Source organism: Manis pentadactyla, chromosome 10 (genome assembly GCF_030020395.1).
Source record: "Manis pentadactyla isolate mManPen7 chromosome 10, mManPen7.hap1, whole genome shotgun sequence".
In the NCBI taxonomy this organism is placed as follows: Eukaryota; Metazoa; Chordata; class Mammalia; order Pholidota; family Manidae; genus Manis; species Manis pentadactyla.
The window spans coordinates 95,292,809-95,310,964 of NC_080028.1; the positions used below are offsets into that span (position 1 = coordinate 95,292,809).

General features: G+C 49.8%; 1 protein-coding gene across 17 annotated transcripts in view; it reads right to left on the bottom strand.

Moving 5' to 3' along the window:
• The window catches only part of CUX1 (cut like homeobox 1), a 378,856-nt gene that overhangs the window by 17,693 nt on the left and 343,007 nt on the right, over positions 1-18,156 (bottom strand). For 13 of the 17 annotated variants that reach the window (XM_057487282.1, XM_057487285.1, XM_057487283.1 and 10 more), the window contains 2 exons: positions 13,192-13,456; positions 6,592-9,308 (listed from right to left, as the gene is read on the bottom strand). The exons of the other annotated variants lie outside the window; for them this stretch is intronic. In XM_057487282.1, coding sequence (XP_057343265.1) covers positions 8,621-9,308; positions 13,192-13,456 — 953 coding nt within the window. In that variant the 3' untranslated portion in view covers positions 6,592-8,620. Of the gene's footprint in view, positions 1-6,591; positions 9,309-13,191; positions 13,457-18,156 lie in introns of those variants that run through there. 17 annotated transcript variants of the gene reach the window in all.

Here is an 18,156-nt window from a genome sequence, read left to right on the forward strand (position 1 = left end):
ACAAAGAGCAAGAAATAAAATGTTACCAGAGATGGGTCACAGCAACACAACAGAGGCTTCTCAAAGCTATTTGTACAAAAATGACGCCTTTTCTTTTTTCTTTTTGGTCAATTGGGTCTTGGTGAGGATTGAAAAACAAAGCCAAAGGAAGTCTGATTGTGAATACTAACCAACGAGCTCTAGAAACATCTAAGACTTAGTGCGTTACAGAAAATATAAAATACTGCCAAAGTGTAAGACACCACGATACACTGGGGGGCTGAGCTTATTGAGAGCTCTCCGGAAGAAGTCGGCCTCTCCGCGAGCAGCTGGTCTTGTGCTGTTAGTAGTCTGGACAGGAGCGTGGCACCACCCGCTCTCACGGCTAGTAGTTATTGCACAATTGCAAAAAGCTAGGTCTTACTCAGTGGAAAGGGACATGGGGAAAGCCACCTTTTTTTCCCACTTTCCTTTTATAATAAGCTATCCTCAAATGCTTTAAGAATTTGGAACGAATCCTCACATCTCCAAAATGCACAGCATTTTCTGAGGGGGTCTCAGGTGGTGGGACATGAGATGCCTGCTTTCTCAAGGAAAGTGGCAGGAAACGGCTCAAGAGAGACAGAAATGCATAGACTAATTACAGAGAATGAAAACCCTTCGGCGGGGACAGGGGCAGTTATTTTATTAGAGGGCTCTCTTTCAGAGACAAGAACAAAATCAGGACCCCCCACCATTGCAGAGAAGGGGAGAAGTCATGGCACGGAAAGCAAGTCAGGGGTCGGTGGCCCTTGGGAGCCGAGGCAGCTGCCTGGCTCCACCTTGGGGCGGGCGGGGCCCCTGCCTTGGCCTATGGGGGGCTTCCTTCTCTTGGGTCCAGGAGGGAGGGCCAGGCCCGAGACCTGCCCCACCCCACCTTCACACCCAGTTGGCAGGCCGTTGGGCATCTTGCTGGCTGTGCATCTGGCCACAGAAAGCTCTGCCCCGTGCCTAACCTCCCTCCACACTTAACCACATGAAGGGGAAAGGGGCTCCCCCATGACCTCCCTGGTGTGGGTCCTCAAGCCACAGCCAGACTAAGAAACCTGTTGCTCTGCAAGATGGTTTTGACCAACTTTGTATGGAAGGAAAACAAGGCCAGCAACAAAAGCCAGCTAGAACACAGCAACCCATGAGAGCCTTGCAAGGAACCACTCTGCCCCGAGGCGTGGCTGGCCAGGCTACTGCACCCTCTCTGACCGGCGCGCTGCAACTTCATGAACTCAGAAGTCTTACCAGAGGCTCTAGGAGGCTTTGGGGAACTGAACTTTGCTCTTCTAAGTCTCCTCTGCAGCTCCTCACACAAGTGTTCAAATCTCTCATTTAAAAAGCCAGGCATGTGGAGACCACCAGTTTTGAAGTGGCTACTCTCGAGACAAATGTCTGATTCTGCTGGAGAAGCCCCACCTTGCCCACTTCCCCCCCATGCAAATCCCCAGACCCTTCGGTTCTTTTTTGGGGGGAGGAGGGCAGGAGGCAGAAGACAGTAACCACCGGAGTGACAGCAAAAAGCATTTATAACAACAACACAAAACAACAATACACTCCTGATACGTACTTAAATGATTAACCTAATAATAAATAGAAGATGATAGAAATAATTTTTCTCAAGGAAACATCCTTTATAATTATCCTCAAGCACACTGGCGGGTCAGTAGCAGTCAATCCATCTCAACAGAAAAGGTTAAGTGCTGGAAGGGATGGTTGTGGTCTCCTACTCGGCAGGTGTCTCAGCTGCTGAGTCACAAACACCCAACCCTGCCACCCAGCCAGCGATTCCAGGGGTCCCCAGGGGCCCTGCCCGCTCAGCTCGGTGGTCAGCAAGAGACAGGTGGAGATAGGGGGCGCTGGGGGAGCGGGCTGTTTTCCCTTCAATGTATGAACAAACAGAACTACAGTGAACATACCCATCCACAACCTGAATCGTCCTGGTCTAAAGCTTACGTTGAGTTCATTTGGTGTGCGATACATTATCTCTCAACGATGAAGAAAAATGATTTCTATTGCACAGAGCTTTTACACATAATTATCTATGTAAGTGCTTTCTGTTTAAAGCAAACTACAAAAAGAAAAGAAGGAAGGAAAAAGAGAAAAAAGGAACCGTGAAACAGCAGCCCCGTGCCACTTCATGCATCTTGCTGAATGGTGTCTGATTTCGCTAGCGGAAGTCCCAATGCTTCCATACACACTGTGCTTCTCATTATTTTCCATAGGGATGGTCGCCGTGACATTGGGATATAAGGCACCTTTCCTTTCTGATCACAGAAAGCTTGATACATAGCATATAGCATATTTTGTGGTAGAAATTAAAGCCAAACACTACAGAAATTACAATAACACAGACAATACTTCCTAATGTTATTGGGTAAACTAAAATGATCCATGAAAAGCAACTCAAAGTTATTTAAAAAGTTTAGTAATGGGGTGGGGAAGTGCACATTTATGCATAGCCTCATGTCTTTCTCTCACTAGCCTTTTTTAGGATTCTTTGCCTACAATGCCCAACTTTTAAAGTTAGCATTTTGGAGACTAGGCGCTTTGGAAATGTCTTGTTAAAGCTAAATGTCACTTTATACAAAAATGAAAATGGAGATGATGCCACTGAGAGCGTGGACACTGTATCTTTGGGGGGGAGGTGGTGGAGGAAGGCAGCAGTGAGGCCTGGGGGAGGTGGTGGAGGGCAGTTCCTGCAAGCAGGTTCGCGTGGGACCCACATTCTTTCTTCCTGCTGGGGCTCCTGGGGGAGGGAAGGCTCTGGGTGTGGCTCATCTTATGCTCAGCTTACTGCTCCCTGAGCCCCTCTGCTATCTCAATTCACCCCGAGGGCTTCAGCCTCAGCTTTCAGCACATCTCTGAGGGTTTCGCAGGCTGCACCTTTTTGATCTTTAACTGGGAACTTGTTTTCCCTTCTTTCCTTGGTAGTTTTCATCTACAAAAAGGCAGAACCTGATGGGAATGAAACAGTATTGCCAGATTGGACCATTTTCTTAGCAGGCGTTGGGCAGACCAACATTCAATACGTTGAGAAAGGGAGCAACATCACATCAGAGCTCCAGGCCATCACCTTGCCACTGAGGGCAGGGGCTCTGCCTTGGCGGGCATGAAGGCTCCCCTAATGCCAGCCAGGCCCAAACAAACCCACAGAAGCATGAGGGGGATTTCTAAATGTGAGCTTTTCTTGGTAAATGCCCAAGCACACCATGAGGGCAGAACATAGTCCCAAGGCTCCCACGTCCAAATGCTTTCCATCAGATGAACATTAGGCTCCCACGTCCAAATGTTTTCCCATCAGGAGATCACCAGAGTGGGTGGGCCCACATCCAGCTGGCAGCTCTGGGAGCTGGTTTTCTTCAGCACTGGGTGCAAATTGGCATTTTCTTTTGAGAGGGAAGGGTCATGTGATTGAAGGCAGGTGTGAGGGCTGGAAAACGCCATATCTTCTTCTGTCCTGAGACACTCCAAAGGAGATCTGACAGTGGCACCGAGGTCATAACCTCCCAGTGCCAGAGACAATAAAGGCAGAGCTTCCCAATGGCAGGTGGGAATCCTGGGGAAGAGTCCTCATGTGGCCATTTAGGGGCAGCCCAGGGCAAGTAAATGGCTGTGATGGATCTGAACAGCTAAGCATGAATGGGCAGAGATCAAAGGCAGGCCAAAGACAAGGCACTCTGAGGCCTGAGACTACCCCTGCCTGCAAAGCCAACAGCTATCAGAGCTTCAGGAACAGGTGGAAGTCAAGAGAAAAATCCATGTGCCTTGCAGAGCACAGCTGTCTGTCCATGCGGTGCTTGCAGCATGAGGGGAGGAGCCTGCCTGCCAGGCCATGGTACACTCCTGGATGCCGCGCTTCCAGCCTCCCCTCTCCCCTGACCCACTTGCCTTAAGGTTCTGAGGAGTGCGGGGTGAGGAGTAACAGCAAGTGGGAGCATGGGGTGAGGAGGCTGAAGGGGACAGAGGAGAGTGACAACAGGGAGGACATGCAGGGGTAGCCACATCTCCAGCCTGAAGGGATGGGGCCAACAGCCCACCGAGCTCACCACACAGGCCAGGATCTCGCCTTGCTGAACCCCCTGCACAGGTGGCTTACAGGCCTCCAAAAGTAAGGACTTGGGATGGCTAAGTGCAACTCTTGTTTTCATAGGGCTGTTGAGAGGCGCCTGTCATAGTGCATTTAAGGCAAAGGCTGTTGTCCCCCAGCTCAAGGTCTAGTGAGTCGGTATCATCATTTCGCTTTGTGCTAATCCCAGGAGGATGTGTGTACACTCCTCCCGGCTCCTCTGCTATTTTCAGTGAGGCTTATTTTTCTCAAATCAGAGGAATGAAAAACATTGCATAGAATGTCAGTAGAGTTCATCGATCACCCCTGAAGAAGGGCCAGGAGTTCAGGAGGAACAAAGAAACCCAGTCCAACTCTAGTGGGTAGGCACCGGTCTGCAGACTCAGCTGTCTGCCAGCTCCTGGCCCAGTCTCTTTGGGAATGACGGCTGAGGGCCCCAGGGCTTTCCCTCGGACTACAGTACAGCTTGCCTTCTGCCTGGTTTGCTTGTGAGATGCATGACTGATGTGCCCAGCCAAGGAGTGTTTCCTTCCTCTTAGAGCTGGCCAGCTAGGCCTGGGGGACGGGGGTGGCGGGGAGGGTTGCTCACGGCCAGGAAAGCAGAGGAAACCCATCCCAAAACTCTGTAGCCCTCTGGTCTGGACCAAAACAAGCAGACTTGAATATCCACACTGGACAGGATGGTTATTAAGTGGGAGAAAACAAAGATGCTAATGGGAAGGAGAAAGGGTGGGGAGGCATTTGTGCTTTGGAAGTACAGGGAACTGTCCCAGGAGGTCATGAACTTTCTTTTTGTCTCTTGTCACTTTTCCAGACTTAGTGGCCATGATTTGCTAGTAGTCACAGGAGTCACCATCCGGGCATTTCCTGGAGACTTCTCCCGAGCCTGTATCCTGGGGCAGTCTATTGATCATAAGCCACCTCATGTCATTGGGCAGGTTGGCTCTGAGAATAATCCAGTTGACCTAAATGGCTGTGGAATCCTTTCTAAAGAAGAGCAATCTGGAGGACAGAACTCACAGACATGCTGACTGATCCAGAAGCAAAAAGTCAGAGGTCACCTGAGAGCCACAGCCGTGGAGGCGAGCAGACATGGGTCCAGGACAGAACCCACACCCCTTGCACCTCAGACACCACAGGAGCGCGTGGGCCAGAGCCGGGGGTCAAGAGGCTGAACGGGAACACTGGTTTTTCTGCAGGGCCTCCACTTAGCCAGCTAAGTAATGGCAAAAACCTTAAGTTATGAACACTGCCTCCAATTAACAAAAAGAAGCCATTTAAAATGGTATAATGGAGCTTGTAATTAAGTGTTAGTGTTTTATACAGAACCGTTTTCCCCAGGGTAGAGGTACAAATCAGCTTTTTAAACTGATGGAGCGGAAAGAGGAGGAGGTTGGCTGCCTGTGGGAGCTACTGCTTGGAACGCCAGCCAGCGGAAGGTGAACCCCGTGGAGAGGATGCTGTTCAAGGCACTTGAATATTGCTTATTAAGATGAAAGATCAACCCCTTAAACTCAAACAGAGGGTGCAATGAGGGGGACCCCTCTCCCGACAGGTTTCTGTTATTTAGTGGCAGCTCTTAGAACTACTTCAGAAAGTGACAGCTTAACACAAAAGATCATAGGGTTGGGAACACAATAAAAAAAAATAAATAGAGAAAAAATACAAACACAGAACTGCAAGCGAAATTTAACCAACTGATTGTATCGAGCACCCAGATGTTGTCTGGCAAAAAAAGACAGAATGGAACTCAAAAATAACCTAGTTAAAAAAAGAAAAAAAAAAAGTCAACAAAAATGATTAAATTGCTTGGAAGAGCCAAAGAGGCTGCTTTAGACTGTTACTTTCTGGCCACTGGGATGGGCAAATTTATACTTCTTAAGTTTCCACGGATTTGATACCTTTGTAAATAACAGTCATGCCTTTAAAACCTAAACAACTACCCTTATGTTTCCCATTAACTCCTCGCTTTTCATTCTAATGAAAATCAGGTATTTTGAGATTCATCACATACGATAACAAAAGTCCCTCGAGGTTTTCGTGGAGAGGACACCACAGTACTGCCAGGGGCTCTGCTACTCACTGTCTTAATGTGCACAAATGCAAACTTGCTCTTCTGAATGCACCCGAGTCGAGCCAGATGTGAATCCGTATCCCCTAAAGCTCCTCCACTCGGAATTCGCTTCTCCTTCTCACTGAACCAGATTTCAAGTTCAGAGATGATGCAAACATCAAAAGACAACCAGCCTGCTTCCCAGCCTCCTAGAGCCTTCTGAAAACTTCTTTATCATGAAAAGGCATTGTCTTTAGTGTAGTGACTCTTAGATTTGTGAAAACTTGAACTAAATGCTGCAGCTGCAGGTTAAAGGGCTGTAACTGAAATACATAACTTCTAAAACATGCAAGAAATGTGGTCTCACATCTCACAAAGTCCTACAAGGTTATTAATACAAGCACACTGAGGTGTAATAGCGGGAGCATACCTTTAAAATTATAACTCCCTCCCACCCCCCCAAAATCAAAAAAGGTAATATTAATTAAACTTAAGAAATAACGAATGCACCATTTAAACGTCATCCAAAGATGTTGACCTAAGACAAAGGTTTCAATGATACACAATACGGTCAAAAAGTTTTCAATCAGTAATATACAGTATGACAACTACATCTTGTAAATTATACCCAATACTGCCGGCAGTCTATCCCTCTAAAGAATATTTGCCCCTTTCATCCCTTCCTAACAATCAGATAATAAAATACAGCACCTATAAATAAGCAAAAAAAAATATATATATATACCGAAATCATCTATTGTTAGTTTAAAGATATGGCAATAAAGGAGTCTAAATTAGCAAATTGTAGAAGCCATAACTGATAAACAGCTTATTGAAAAAAGGTGGCAGTAATGCACTCTATGTGTGCACAGGTACTTAAGAAAATACACAGACGTATAAAATTGCACACACGCTCACACGCACACTCTCACCCACCTCTATTCTCACGCATATACACATAGACAACAGGAGGAATTAGAGACAAGTTAGACTTTTGATTTGTACTTAGACTGCCCTAAACTGTGCATAAAAAGAACGTTCCAAGATGCAAAACGAATGAAGGGCCAATAGTCTGGTCTGGGAGTGAAGAGCATCAACGTTTTGGTGTGAGTTTGGGCCATCTCAATGGGGGTGGGAGCAGAGCCCAGACTGCCACGTGCCCTCTTCTGCAGGGAAGGAAGCTTCCCACGCTGTCAACAGTCATCAGTGCTTGTGGTGAGAAGGGAGGGGGAGAGAGAGCCCGCGCAGGCGCAAGCCCCGCCCAGGCCCAGGGAGCGCGTCCCCTGGTGGGGCTCAGTCCATCAGGCGCCCCGAGAGTGGTGTGAGGTGTGGTGCCTTCTGTGCCACGGAAAGACTGCTGTCTACGAGGGGCGGGCCCCATTTGGCCCCAGAGCTGCCTGCTGCGACCTTCGCGGCCTACTCTTTCCTCCTTTCTTTAAAAGCTCGCACATGTGCAGACGTGCTAACACAGACATGGACACCATAAATTAAAGAAAATGAAAGGGTACATGCTACAGTTCTAACTTGTCTCCTAAACCTCCGAGATATGAGGTCTGATCAGCGTGCTCTGCGGTTAGAGGTTAAAAAGCAGATTATAAAATACCTAGATTCGGATCTTTTCTTTTTGTCCTGATTTGGCCTAGAATGGAGTGTATTAAACAAACCCTGGTCAGCAAAAGCCCAGAGTCAGTTAAAGCTATGGATCAATGTGCACTAGATGTCAGGATTCTATTCACGTACAAGAAAACACTACACCAGCTACCACAATATCAGTTATTTCCTGATGTGACTTTTCTTTTTGTTAAAAAATATGTGGAGTAAATGTGTTTTAATTCAAAGTTTCAAACGAGAAGACTCTTTACTTGAAAATATTTAGGAATCCAAACTAGTGTGTTTAGAGTCGGTTTGACTGTGCAATCTCTTAGTGGCAACTGAACAGCTACAAAAACTTTCTTTTTTAATTTTTCTGAAAAATCCCCCCCCTTTTTTCCTGGTTTAAGAAGATAATAGTGTATTATCGCTCTGAAGCCATTAGATGGCAGATAAAAAGCCCCCTTTTAATATGTGGGTTTGATTTTTTTTTTTAAAGCCCACACGAAACAGGAGGGCACAAGGCAAAGCTGTAAGAGTTATTCCAGAACCTGTGGAAATCACTTAGGGCAATAAAAAAAACACTTCAGGGTACAAAAAAGCTCGACTACACATTTCCGTTTTCTTCCTTGAAAACACGACATAGATTGGGCTTAATGCTCCTTTGTTTTCTATATGCACCTTGGCCTATGGCGATTTTGCCCTGTGGCCCGCAGGGCGGTAAGTGCGCAACACGGTCCAGGCCGCAGAGTCGGCGTTCGGCCCTGCCCTGCCCTGCCCTGCCCGGCTTGGCTCGGCTCTGCCCAACCCGGCCCGACTCGGCCCGGCCCGGCCCAGCTCCGCTAGACTCGGCCCTGCTTGGCTGGGCCCGGCCCGGCTGGACTCGGCCTGGCGGTGCCCTCTCAGAACTCCCATTCGATGGGCTCCTCCCGGCTGGCGGCCTTCTCCAGGCGGTGGATTATGCTGTTCAAGTTTGCGGCCTTCTTCTTTCTCAGGGGGTTGTCTCGCGAGTCCCTGGCGCCCGCCGCCTCCGGGAGGCCGAAGAGGCTCTGCAGGGAGCTGGGCCTGCGGGCGGCCGCCGGCGCGCTGGTGCTTGGCAAAGCGGAACTCCTGTCGGCGCCGTCCCGGGCCCGGCCCGGGCCCTCCCCCGGCGGGGCGGCTGAGGTAGCGGCGTCCTCTCCGGCCGCGGGCGCGGCGGCGGGGTTTGGCACGGGCCCTGGGCCTTCCGCGGGGCCCTGTGGCGGCGGCGGCGCCTGGGGCCCGCCCTCGTCGTCTACCGCGTCCGGGGCTGGGGTCCCCGAGGGCGGTGGCTCTGCCTTCTCCGCCGGCCGCGGCTCCTCCTCCCGCTCCTCCGGGGCCGTGGCCGCCTCGGCCGGCCCTCCCTGAGACTTGGCGGCGGCCGTGGGGCCGCTTGACTCCTCGGCGTCCGCAGCGCCCGTGCCTTCGGCAGCCTCCACGCCGTCGCAGCTGTCGCCCTCTGAGCTGGGCGCTGCCCGGCTGCTTCGGGCAGACGGGGAGTCACTGGCCCCTGCCTGGCCCTGGCTTCCGGCCTGAATCTCCTCAATGAAGAGTTCTCTGCGGATCCGAGACCTAGGAGACACAAGCGGGGAGGCCGCCGTGAGGAGGTGCTATGCAGGGTGGGCCCAGAACCCTTCCACCTCTGTCCCACCCCTTCTCTGCATGGCGTGGTGTCTCACACCCACTTGGCAGTCCCCTTGGGGCCCCTGCCACCTGCAAGGCAGAGCCAGAACGCCTCAGCAAGGCTCGCCAAGAGCTGAGCAAAAGCCCCTGCTGTTTCCCAAACTCTGTGCCTTTGCTTAAGTTGCCCCCCGGTTGGAACACTAGTCCCTCTTCTCCTCTGGGATGGAGCACCAATGTCAATGTTATTTAGTGGCAGATTTCCATGCTACCCCATCTGACACTAGGCTGTGAATGGCAGGGTCCCATTCTTTGCACACCCCTAGCATGGTGCGTGGCATAAGACGACGTAATGAACGCTGACTGAATTAATCAACATTAATCTTAATTAACTAATCTTCCTCATCAGGACTTCATGAAAGAGAACCAATGATTAGTGCCCAACATGAAAATCTTCAGCATCTAGCTTTGAGCTGTGACAGGTCAAGGGCTCTGGTCAAGGCTGAGGTAAGATTCTACCAAATTATGTGTTTCAATTAAATTCCTCCTGTGAAAGCACAAGACTGAGAAGGGTCACTTTTGATCAAGTAGGAAGGAGACCACATATGGACTGCTCCACATCAAGCATGTTTTAATCAAGCTGAGTTCAGCCTATAGTAGGAAATGAGCACCAGGACTTTGTTGGGAACGAAGGAAATAGCTACAGAAAGGTCCCGGCCTTCCCTGTTTTGGAGCCCTTGGTGATGACATGAAAAGGCTCTTGTTAAGTCTGTTTTGGTGTCAAAGTTTCTTCCTCCCACCATGCTCCAGTATTAGGCTCCATGAGAAGTCTCTCTAGGTGATTATTCCAAAGCAAAGAGGTGAAAAAGCCTGTGGTAACATGCCAACTGTTAGTGGAAAGCATCTTCAGGTAAATTAGCAATAAGCTCAGTGTCTTTGCAGAAATGGGACCTGTGGGAAGCCCCTGAGTTAAGGCATGCATGAAAATATTTTCTGCAGTAAATAAAACTCAATACAGGTAACATTTTTTGAGAACCCACTTGATGCCATGCCAGGTCCTGTACTAGATGTGGCAAGGGTTGGAACCAGGGAGAACCTGGCTATTGTTTAGTACAGTATACACAAACTTTGGGGGTGGTTATCTGTTAACAGTTACTTGCTCCCTATGTAGGGTGTACTCTGACCCTTGTTCTGAAGATGATCTCAGCCAGAGCAGCAGGGTGAGGTCCTGAAGTCCCCAGGAAGTTCCCAGGTGTAACTGAAGACTCTGTTTCTTCCCTGGGGCTACCTTGGGAGCCTGTGAAATGGCAGGTCCGGTCAATAGATTTCTGGGTACTACGTGGGAGGGCAAACTTGCTCTACTGGCTATCAAGTCCCTACGTGGCCAAGAATGCCAGCTGGGTTGATGCCCAATGCCATCCCACCCTGGGAGGGTGAGAGGCTAGACAGGCAGCTAAAGGTCTGGTCCTAGCCGGGCCCCAGCTCCACCAGGTTCTGAGTCTCAGAGGCAGACTGGTCCAGAAGAGAGCACAGGCTTTTTGGAACCAGGCAAACCTGGGTCTGAAATCTGACTTTGTCATTTACTAGCTGTGTAACTTGGACAGGCTACTTTTTTGAGCTTCAGTTTTCTTATCTGAAAAATGTGGAGAACAGTATCTTCCTTGCAGAGATGTTAAGATTAAACAAAATATTAATGTATAATAGACAAGACAAAAATTATTTTTTAGCATCCAGCTGCCCTTTGAATGACAGAAGCCCTGTTATAAGTGCTAAGGTTGAGGTAAAAGGGCTGGGGGAAAACCTCACCAGCCTAATTAATGTGTATAACCTTTTTCTGTAAAATGGGACTTGCCTGCTGATTGGAGGATTTAATGAGATAACAAATCTATAAAGCTCTTGGCTCAGTGCCTGGCACATATTAGATGCTCAACAAATATTAGACATCATCCTTCTTAGCCTAGATTCATCTCCATGTCCATAAGGAATATTATCTTCTGGTCTATAAAGTCCAGATCCCAGGACCAGATCTGGTCTTCAGATTAGTCACTCAAGGTTCATGGGACACCAGGACACCATGGCTGTTAGGGCTAGGAAGGGTTTCCATTGGGTAGACCTGTTCTTTCAGGAGACCAGGTGTCCTGTGGTATGTTGTTCTGCCCATTCCTGGCCTCATTCTGGGAAGATGGTCACCCTGAGATACTTCTAATTTCCTGAGGGTGAAGGGATAAGAGAGTCAAGTTTTATTTTTTCTGATGGGCGTTAAAAAATTTGTTGGGGAAAAAAATTCCAGTGGGGTGGGAGAAAGGAAAATCAACTTTTCACATTTAATTCCTACAGAAAGAGTGTAAGAAACTGCCTTCTTACTTAGAAATTAAACACACTGACTGAATGTGTGCTGGGTGCTACTGTGTGTGGGGCTTCTATGAAGCTCCGTGGGGTCTCCAGGGTCAAGTGGGCAGTACTAAGCATTTAATGGAGGAGCTAAAGCCAGGGAGAGCCCTCACTCAGTTGAACTAAATAAAGCCACTGCGGGAGCACTTGATGAGTTTGAGTCTCTGCACTTTACCTCCTGGTGACCTTATGCAGGTGACTTCAATTCTTTGAACTTAATGCCAATTCTGAATGACTTGGGGCTCACTTCTCATGTAACCTGTTTTATGGCTTATAAAATTCTTTAATTTAATTCCTTTTTCAAGACCTGTACAACTTGTACCTCTTGCAAGCTATTTTTCCAGATCTCTGCAGCTGAAACTAATCTTTGCCCTTGGTTTTCCCATTTGACTTAGGCCAGTCAGCTTAGTTGCTGTTATTTTTGAAAGAAAACCTTTACTGAGTATCTACCTAAGATCTGGACTTGAGCCCATTTACTATTTTGAATTGTACTGCTGTTCTCCTCCCCCTTCATTTTTGCTCAGGGTGCACAGTTGAATTTGCTTATGTTAAATGCACAAATGAGTGGTCTCCATGGCGATCAGCTGATCACCAGGTGGTGGGCATTACCACGGCTGTCAGGAGGCCAACAAGGCATCAAACAAGCAGGAATTTCCAACAGGCCACTGGGAATTCTAGGTCTCCAACAGTAGGGAGTCTTGGTTATAGCTATGATAATTATCATTATCAATACAACAGTTCATTATCTGTCAATGGATTTCCATTACTGAATCCATACATTTTATCCCAGTCTACTTTGCTCTACAGAAGAGTGCTAGACCCTTACCTGCTTAGTTAAGCTATCTAGCTTCTCTGAGTTTTATGTTTTTCATCTGTAAAATGCAGATAAAACTATATCCCTTATATAGCTGTGAGAATCAAGTGATACAGTGTTGGTTAAAATGCTCAGTTCAGTGTCTGGAAATCTAGTAGATGCTCAATAAATCTTCATTAACTTAAGAACTTTTCCAAAAGGAAAGGTCTTACACTACTTAATTTATTTAATTACAAAACCAAACTAATTTGGAAAACAATACTGTAAAAGACCCTGAGAAAGCATCCAAAAATCAATAAGAAATGAACGTTCACTACTGTGGGACCATGGATGCCTACTCTCCCTTATTAAATGATATTATGAGAGGTTTTTTTCTGGTCAGGGCAGATACGTATTGTCTCTAACTATGCGACCCTGCATCTTTGGAGTTAAAACCTCCAGGGAAACCAGTAAAAGCTAACTAACTGACCAAACTTCAAGTTCTCAGGCCCCACTCAGGCCAGGTCCCCAGAGCACCGTGCCGGTGTGTCAGTAATGGCCTCTCCCGGCAGTGCAGACCAGCGTGTGCCCTGGGGCTGAGCGTGTGCTCTCTCAGAGCCCTGACGTCCTGGGCTGAGAGCAGAGCTGTACCTGTAATTGTGGAACCAGTTGATGACAGTGCTGGTTTTCAAGTTGAGCTGGGTGGCGAGCTCTTCGATGGTTTTTGGTGACGGGTATGGCTTTTGCTGATAGGCTCGTTTCAGAGCTTCCTTCTCTTCGGGAGCCAGCACCACGCGGGGCTTCTTTAGCTGGTGCTGGGGCTGGGGGCTGGCGCCCTGGCTGTAGTCAATGCCAACAGAGGGGGGCTCGCAGGACTGGCTGTCACTGACTGAGCTGTGCCGCCGCTTCATGTAGGCTGCAGGAGGGAAACATGTCAGGCTGAGATGCAGGCCTACTTTGAGATCAGCCCAAACCCTGACCCTCAAGAGCACAATGCTACACTGTTGAATCCCAGTGACTTCTGTGCAGCCTGTGGTGGCCGGCTGTTCTGTCCTGCTCTTCCAAGAGCATCCCAAAACACTTGGACTAGAATCATTCATACACCCAACACACACTCAGCAAGGACCGGCTGGGTTACAATGTGAGCTCCCCATCTGTCCCTGCATGGCTAACAGTTCTGTGGAGGACACAGAGAAGATAGATGACTCTAGGGAAGTGTGATGAGGGAAGCAAGTGTGGGGTACCATGGAGGGGGACACCAAGGGAGATAGCTCAACTCAGCCTGGGGAGGGGGTCAGGGGAGACTTCCTAGGAGAGATGATGTTCAATTGAATCTTGAAAGCTAAAGGGGGATAAGCCAGAAACAATAGGTGATGAGATAGGAGATGATAGGAGGTTCCAGCAAGTGGGAACAGCATGTGCAAAGACACAGAGGCATGAAACAGCATGGCCAAAGTGTGTGCACTGTGTGTGTGCATGTGTGGTGGTGGTGGTAGGAGAGCTTGCTGGACATAAAGCTGGAGAGATGGGCAGAGTCAGGGTAGGCCACAAGTTTGGACTTTACCTTGAAGGCAGTGGGGAGAAATGAAAAGATTCTAATCAAGCTGTATATGTTTAATCAGCTACATGTGCTTCTGAATGGCTGCTCTGGCTACAGTTTGGCGGATGGAGTAGAGTGGGAAGGATGGGAAGAAGGCATTCAGCTAGGAGGTAAGGATGATAAAGACTTGAACTAGGCAGTGGTGATGGGGTTGGGAAAGTCAGAGGGCTATGGAGGTGTCAAGGGGGTGACATGAAGGGAGTTAGAGCCTGACTTAATGAGGGACTAAGGAGACAGGAGCTGAGGATGGCTCCTTGGCCTCAGGCTTGGGAGATGGGGTGGTGTCTCTGGCTGGGCAGCACGGGAAAGGGGGCTAAAGGGAAAGAAGATGATGGCTCATCTTGGAAATGTTCATTTGGTTTTGTGGGATCTCTGAGCCGTCCGCACTGAGATGTTCTGCAGGAAGTTGGATAGGCAGGTCTTAAGCTAAGAAGAATGGTTTGGGCTAGAGAGAGGAATTGAGAACTACTAGGATAGAAATCGTAATCAAAGTCATGACACTGAGAAAAGAAGGGCCTAGAATAGACCCCTGGAAAACACCTGCATGCAGAAGGTACTCCTGGGAAGCATACAGTGAGATGGGAGGGGACAGTGTGACAGAAGGGGTGAGGGAGGAGTGGTGGTCAGTCACATTGTGCTGCAGAGAGGAATGTCTGACAAGGACTTAGAAGTTCCTTTGGATTTAGTGACCAAAGGTAACTCAAGCGGTAGCTGGAGATCTTGGTAGACAGAGATGGTGGGGCTGTGGGAGCGGAAGCCAGACTGCAGTGGGCTGGACAGTGAATGGGAGCAGGGGACATAAAGGGAGCAAGTTGAGTTACTATTTTAAGAAGTAAAAATGGGAGATGGAATGGCTTCTTGAAGGGTTGAGGGTGGGACTTTAAAGATGACAGCAAGCTGGTAATGTTCCCGAGATGAGAGGAGAGGACAGCCAGGGACACAGGCGAGTAGGAAGATGAGCCCTGGGAGTGTAGGGGGATGGGTCCTGAACAAGAGAGGTGTGGGGGAATGGCAAGGACGGGTGGGGATCCAGACAAGCTATAGGGACTGAGGTGGGGACAGCTGGTGGCTTGTTTGCTCTATGAAGTTAGAAAGCAGGAGGAGAGGTGATGGACATGTGGGAAAAAATCCTGAGGGTGGTGGGGTGGCGGGGGTGGGAGAGTGCAGAGGACCCCACTGAGGCTGCAGATACAGATCTGAGGCAGCACCAACCATGTGGGGCTGGGAAGTTCTCCAGCAGGTCCCGGGAGCCATGGAGGATGGGTGGAGGACAGGGGCAGAGCACGCATCCCAGGCTGGGGTTTGCAGGGGAATGAGGAACGGGAAGTGAGAGATGGTGACTGGGGAGCACCAGAGTGCTGGATCAAGGAGTTGGGATGTTGGTGGAAGGACAGGAGGGCAGCAGAAGGCAAACTGGTGGGGAAAAGCCTGGGAGTGTGGGAAAGAGTGGGGAAGAGTCTGGGGGCCACGTGGGGTAAGGTGGGATGAAGCACGGGAAGGTGGGAGGGTGGTGGCTCGTGGCCAGGGGGGCAGGTACCTCAGGCAGAGTGGTTGCTGGTGATAACCAGATCTGGGGAAGAGGCAAAGGTTAAGGAGGAGAAAGACCTGGAGGCCTGGCTGTGGGATGGGGTCAGGTCTTACAATTCCCTGGATGAAGCCGTGGTCCAGAGCCACAGTCCTGAGAAAAAGTAGAGTGTGAGCAGGAGGCTGGCATAAGATGGGGATGAGGGGCCCTAGAGTAAAGCTTGCCGGAACGACCTTAACCCAGGGACGGAAGAGGTGGCTGAGAGGGGGTGCTCAGAGCCTGGGAGACATGGCCTGCCCTGGAAGGCACGGCTGGAACAAGAGCAGATGTGTGCTTATATGGCAGAATAAGCGCTGGGAGGAGCACAGAGAGCAGCTGTGATGAGGCTCAGGACTGTGCGTGACTGTCGAGGCGACATGCTGAGTGGACTGCGGGGAGGCAGCTTCTGCTCCAGGGCCCTCCCCCCTCAGTGCTCCTTGGGCTTACACAGCATCAGCCACCAACTAGTTACAAGCCACGTGGACTTCCTGTTAAAAACCCTGCCAACCTCTTGAGCAAATGAATCATCCATAGTGCTCTTCTTAGTGGATTAGCTTGAACCACAGTCTGAAAATTCTTTAAAACTTCCTAAAACTGATGGAAGATGTGAAGTAATATTACTAATTCAGACAGCAGGTGGGAGTAAGAGGGGCATGTCAGCAGCAAACGGTATCACTTAGTCCTCACACTCATGTTGCATCTTCCCCAGTTACAGATGGACAGACTGAGGCTTAGCAGTTAGATGATTTGTCTGAGGTCACACTGCGGGGAAGTGATGGAACTGACGCCTGGCCTCAGCCTGTTCTGGGCACTGCTGCCTGCCTTGCTCTGCCTAATGGTGGCCAATCCCCCTACCGAGGCTGTGTCCACAAGGAACCACATGTCAGGCAGCACTGATGTTTGGCCTCACGTAAATGTCGCAGCAGAGGACTATGGATTGCCAGGGTCCATCTGCAGCCTCTGGGGAGAGGACTGAGGCTGTGTGTGCATCTGCACCTGCCTGTGACTGAAGCAGACTGGTTCAAGGGCCATCTTGTGACAGGGAGGCACATGAGGGTAGAGTGAGAAGGTTTTCAAGGAAGGAAGGGAAGCTATAAAAGATTCACGCTAACAGGAAAAGAGCAGATGGCTTATGAAAGAGAAGGAAGCACAGTGAACATATAGTTTGGATTACCTGGTGCAGAATTTCTAATCTAGTCTAGCCTGGGAGTATAACTTATTTTCATCTATTTTAATGCAATACAAATTATTTCAGTAACTGTCCTTTACTGAGCACTGTACGTGTTGGTTGTCACACTGGCCTCACAGTGTGAAATAGCATTATCCTCCTCAGTTTGCAGATGTAGAGACAGGCTAGGGAGTTATGTAACTAACATGCAATTTTATGGTCAGAACTAGAAAATAATTGGGAGGGCAAATCTCCCCCAAAGAAAATGCACATAACAGAGTCAAAGGCCAGAAGGAAATGAGCCTGGTTCGCCTAGCCAGCTGCTCCCTGGGAGGATGCCCAGCAGCCAGACGGACCACAGAAGCGCTAGGCTCCTGTCACCCGGGGCGGGGCCTGACGGGCCAGGTGCATGGCTCCTCTAGAGAGATTCCCTACTAGAGAAGAGACAGCAGGCCTTGGCCACTTATAGGGACCCTAGGAGGTGAGGAGGGACCTGGACCCAGCTGAAACACTAACTCTTTTGTAACACAAGATGGCACCTGGACCCCATGTGGGAGGAGGAATATAGGCCCAGGAGGCCCCCACAGATCTGTCTGTGGGGCTAAGGTCCTTTCCTGCTTGCGAGGAGAATCACACCAGCAGGTGGTAGAACCAGGGCTGCCTCTCTCCTGCAGCAGTAGGAGGCAGCTTCCCCAGGGCTGGCCACAGGGAGGGAGCCATTGGAGCAGCGACCTCATGAAGCTCCAGGTGGTGGGCACTTCTGATGGGGTGGAGGACCTTAAACTTGCTGGTTGAGCTCTGCTACCTGCTAAAACTCAGTGAGGTGTACACTGGCTTCATGTTTTATGTTTGAAATTTCCCATGATAAAAAGTTAAACTTCTGGGGGTGACGGGGCACCAGGCCTCTGGCGCTGCCTAGCAGGCTGGGGCCCGTGTCAGAGCCTTGGTCCACACTCCCGAGGGCTGGCGCAGCTCCTGGAGGGCCCTGCCTGGGTGTGTGGCCCCAGGGTGGTGGCCTCTCCACACAAGGTGGCAGTACACAGATCCGAGGGTACCAGCTCTGGAGTCTGACCCCCTGAGTTGGGATCCTGCCCCCTGTTTGCCAGCTGCTGAGATGATGCTGTGTGTCCTAACCCCAGAGCCTCATCTTTCTCAGATAGTGTCATCTTTGTGGACAGAGCTGCGCAGATCGAGGGAAGCCCCAGCACAGCACCAGGCAGACAGGAGGACCTGGGCGGGAGTCTCTCCTGTGACAAAGGGGTCCCGCCCATAGGGCTCCCCGAG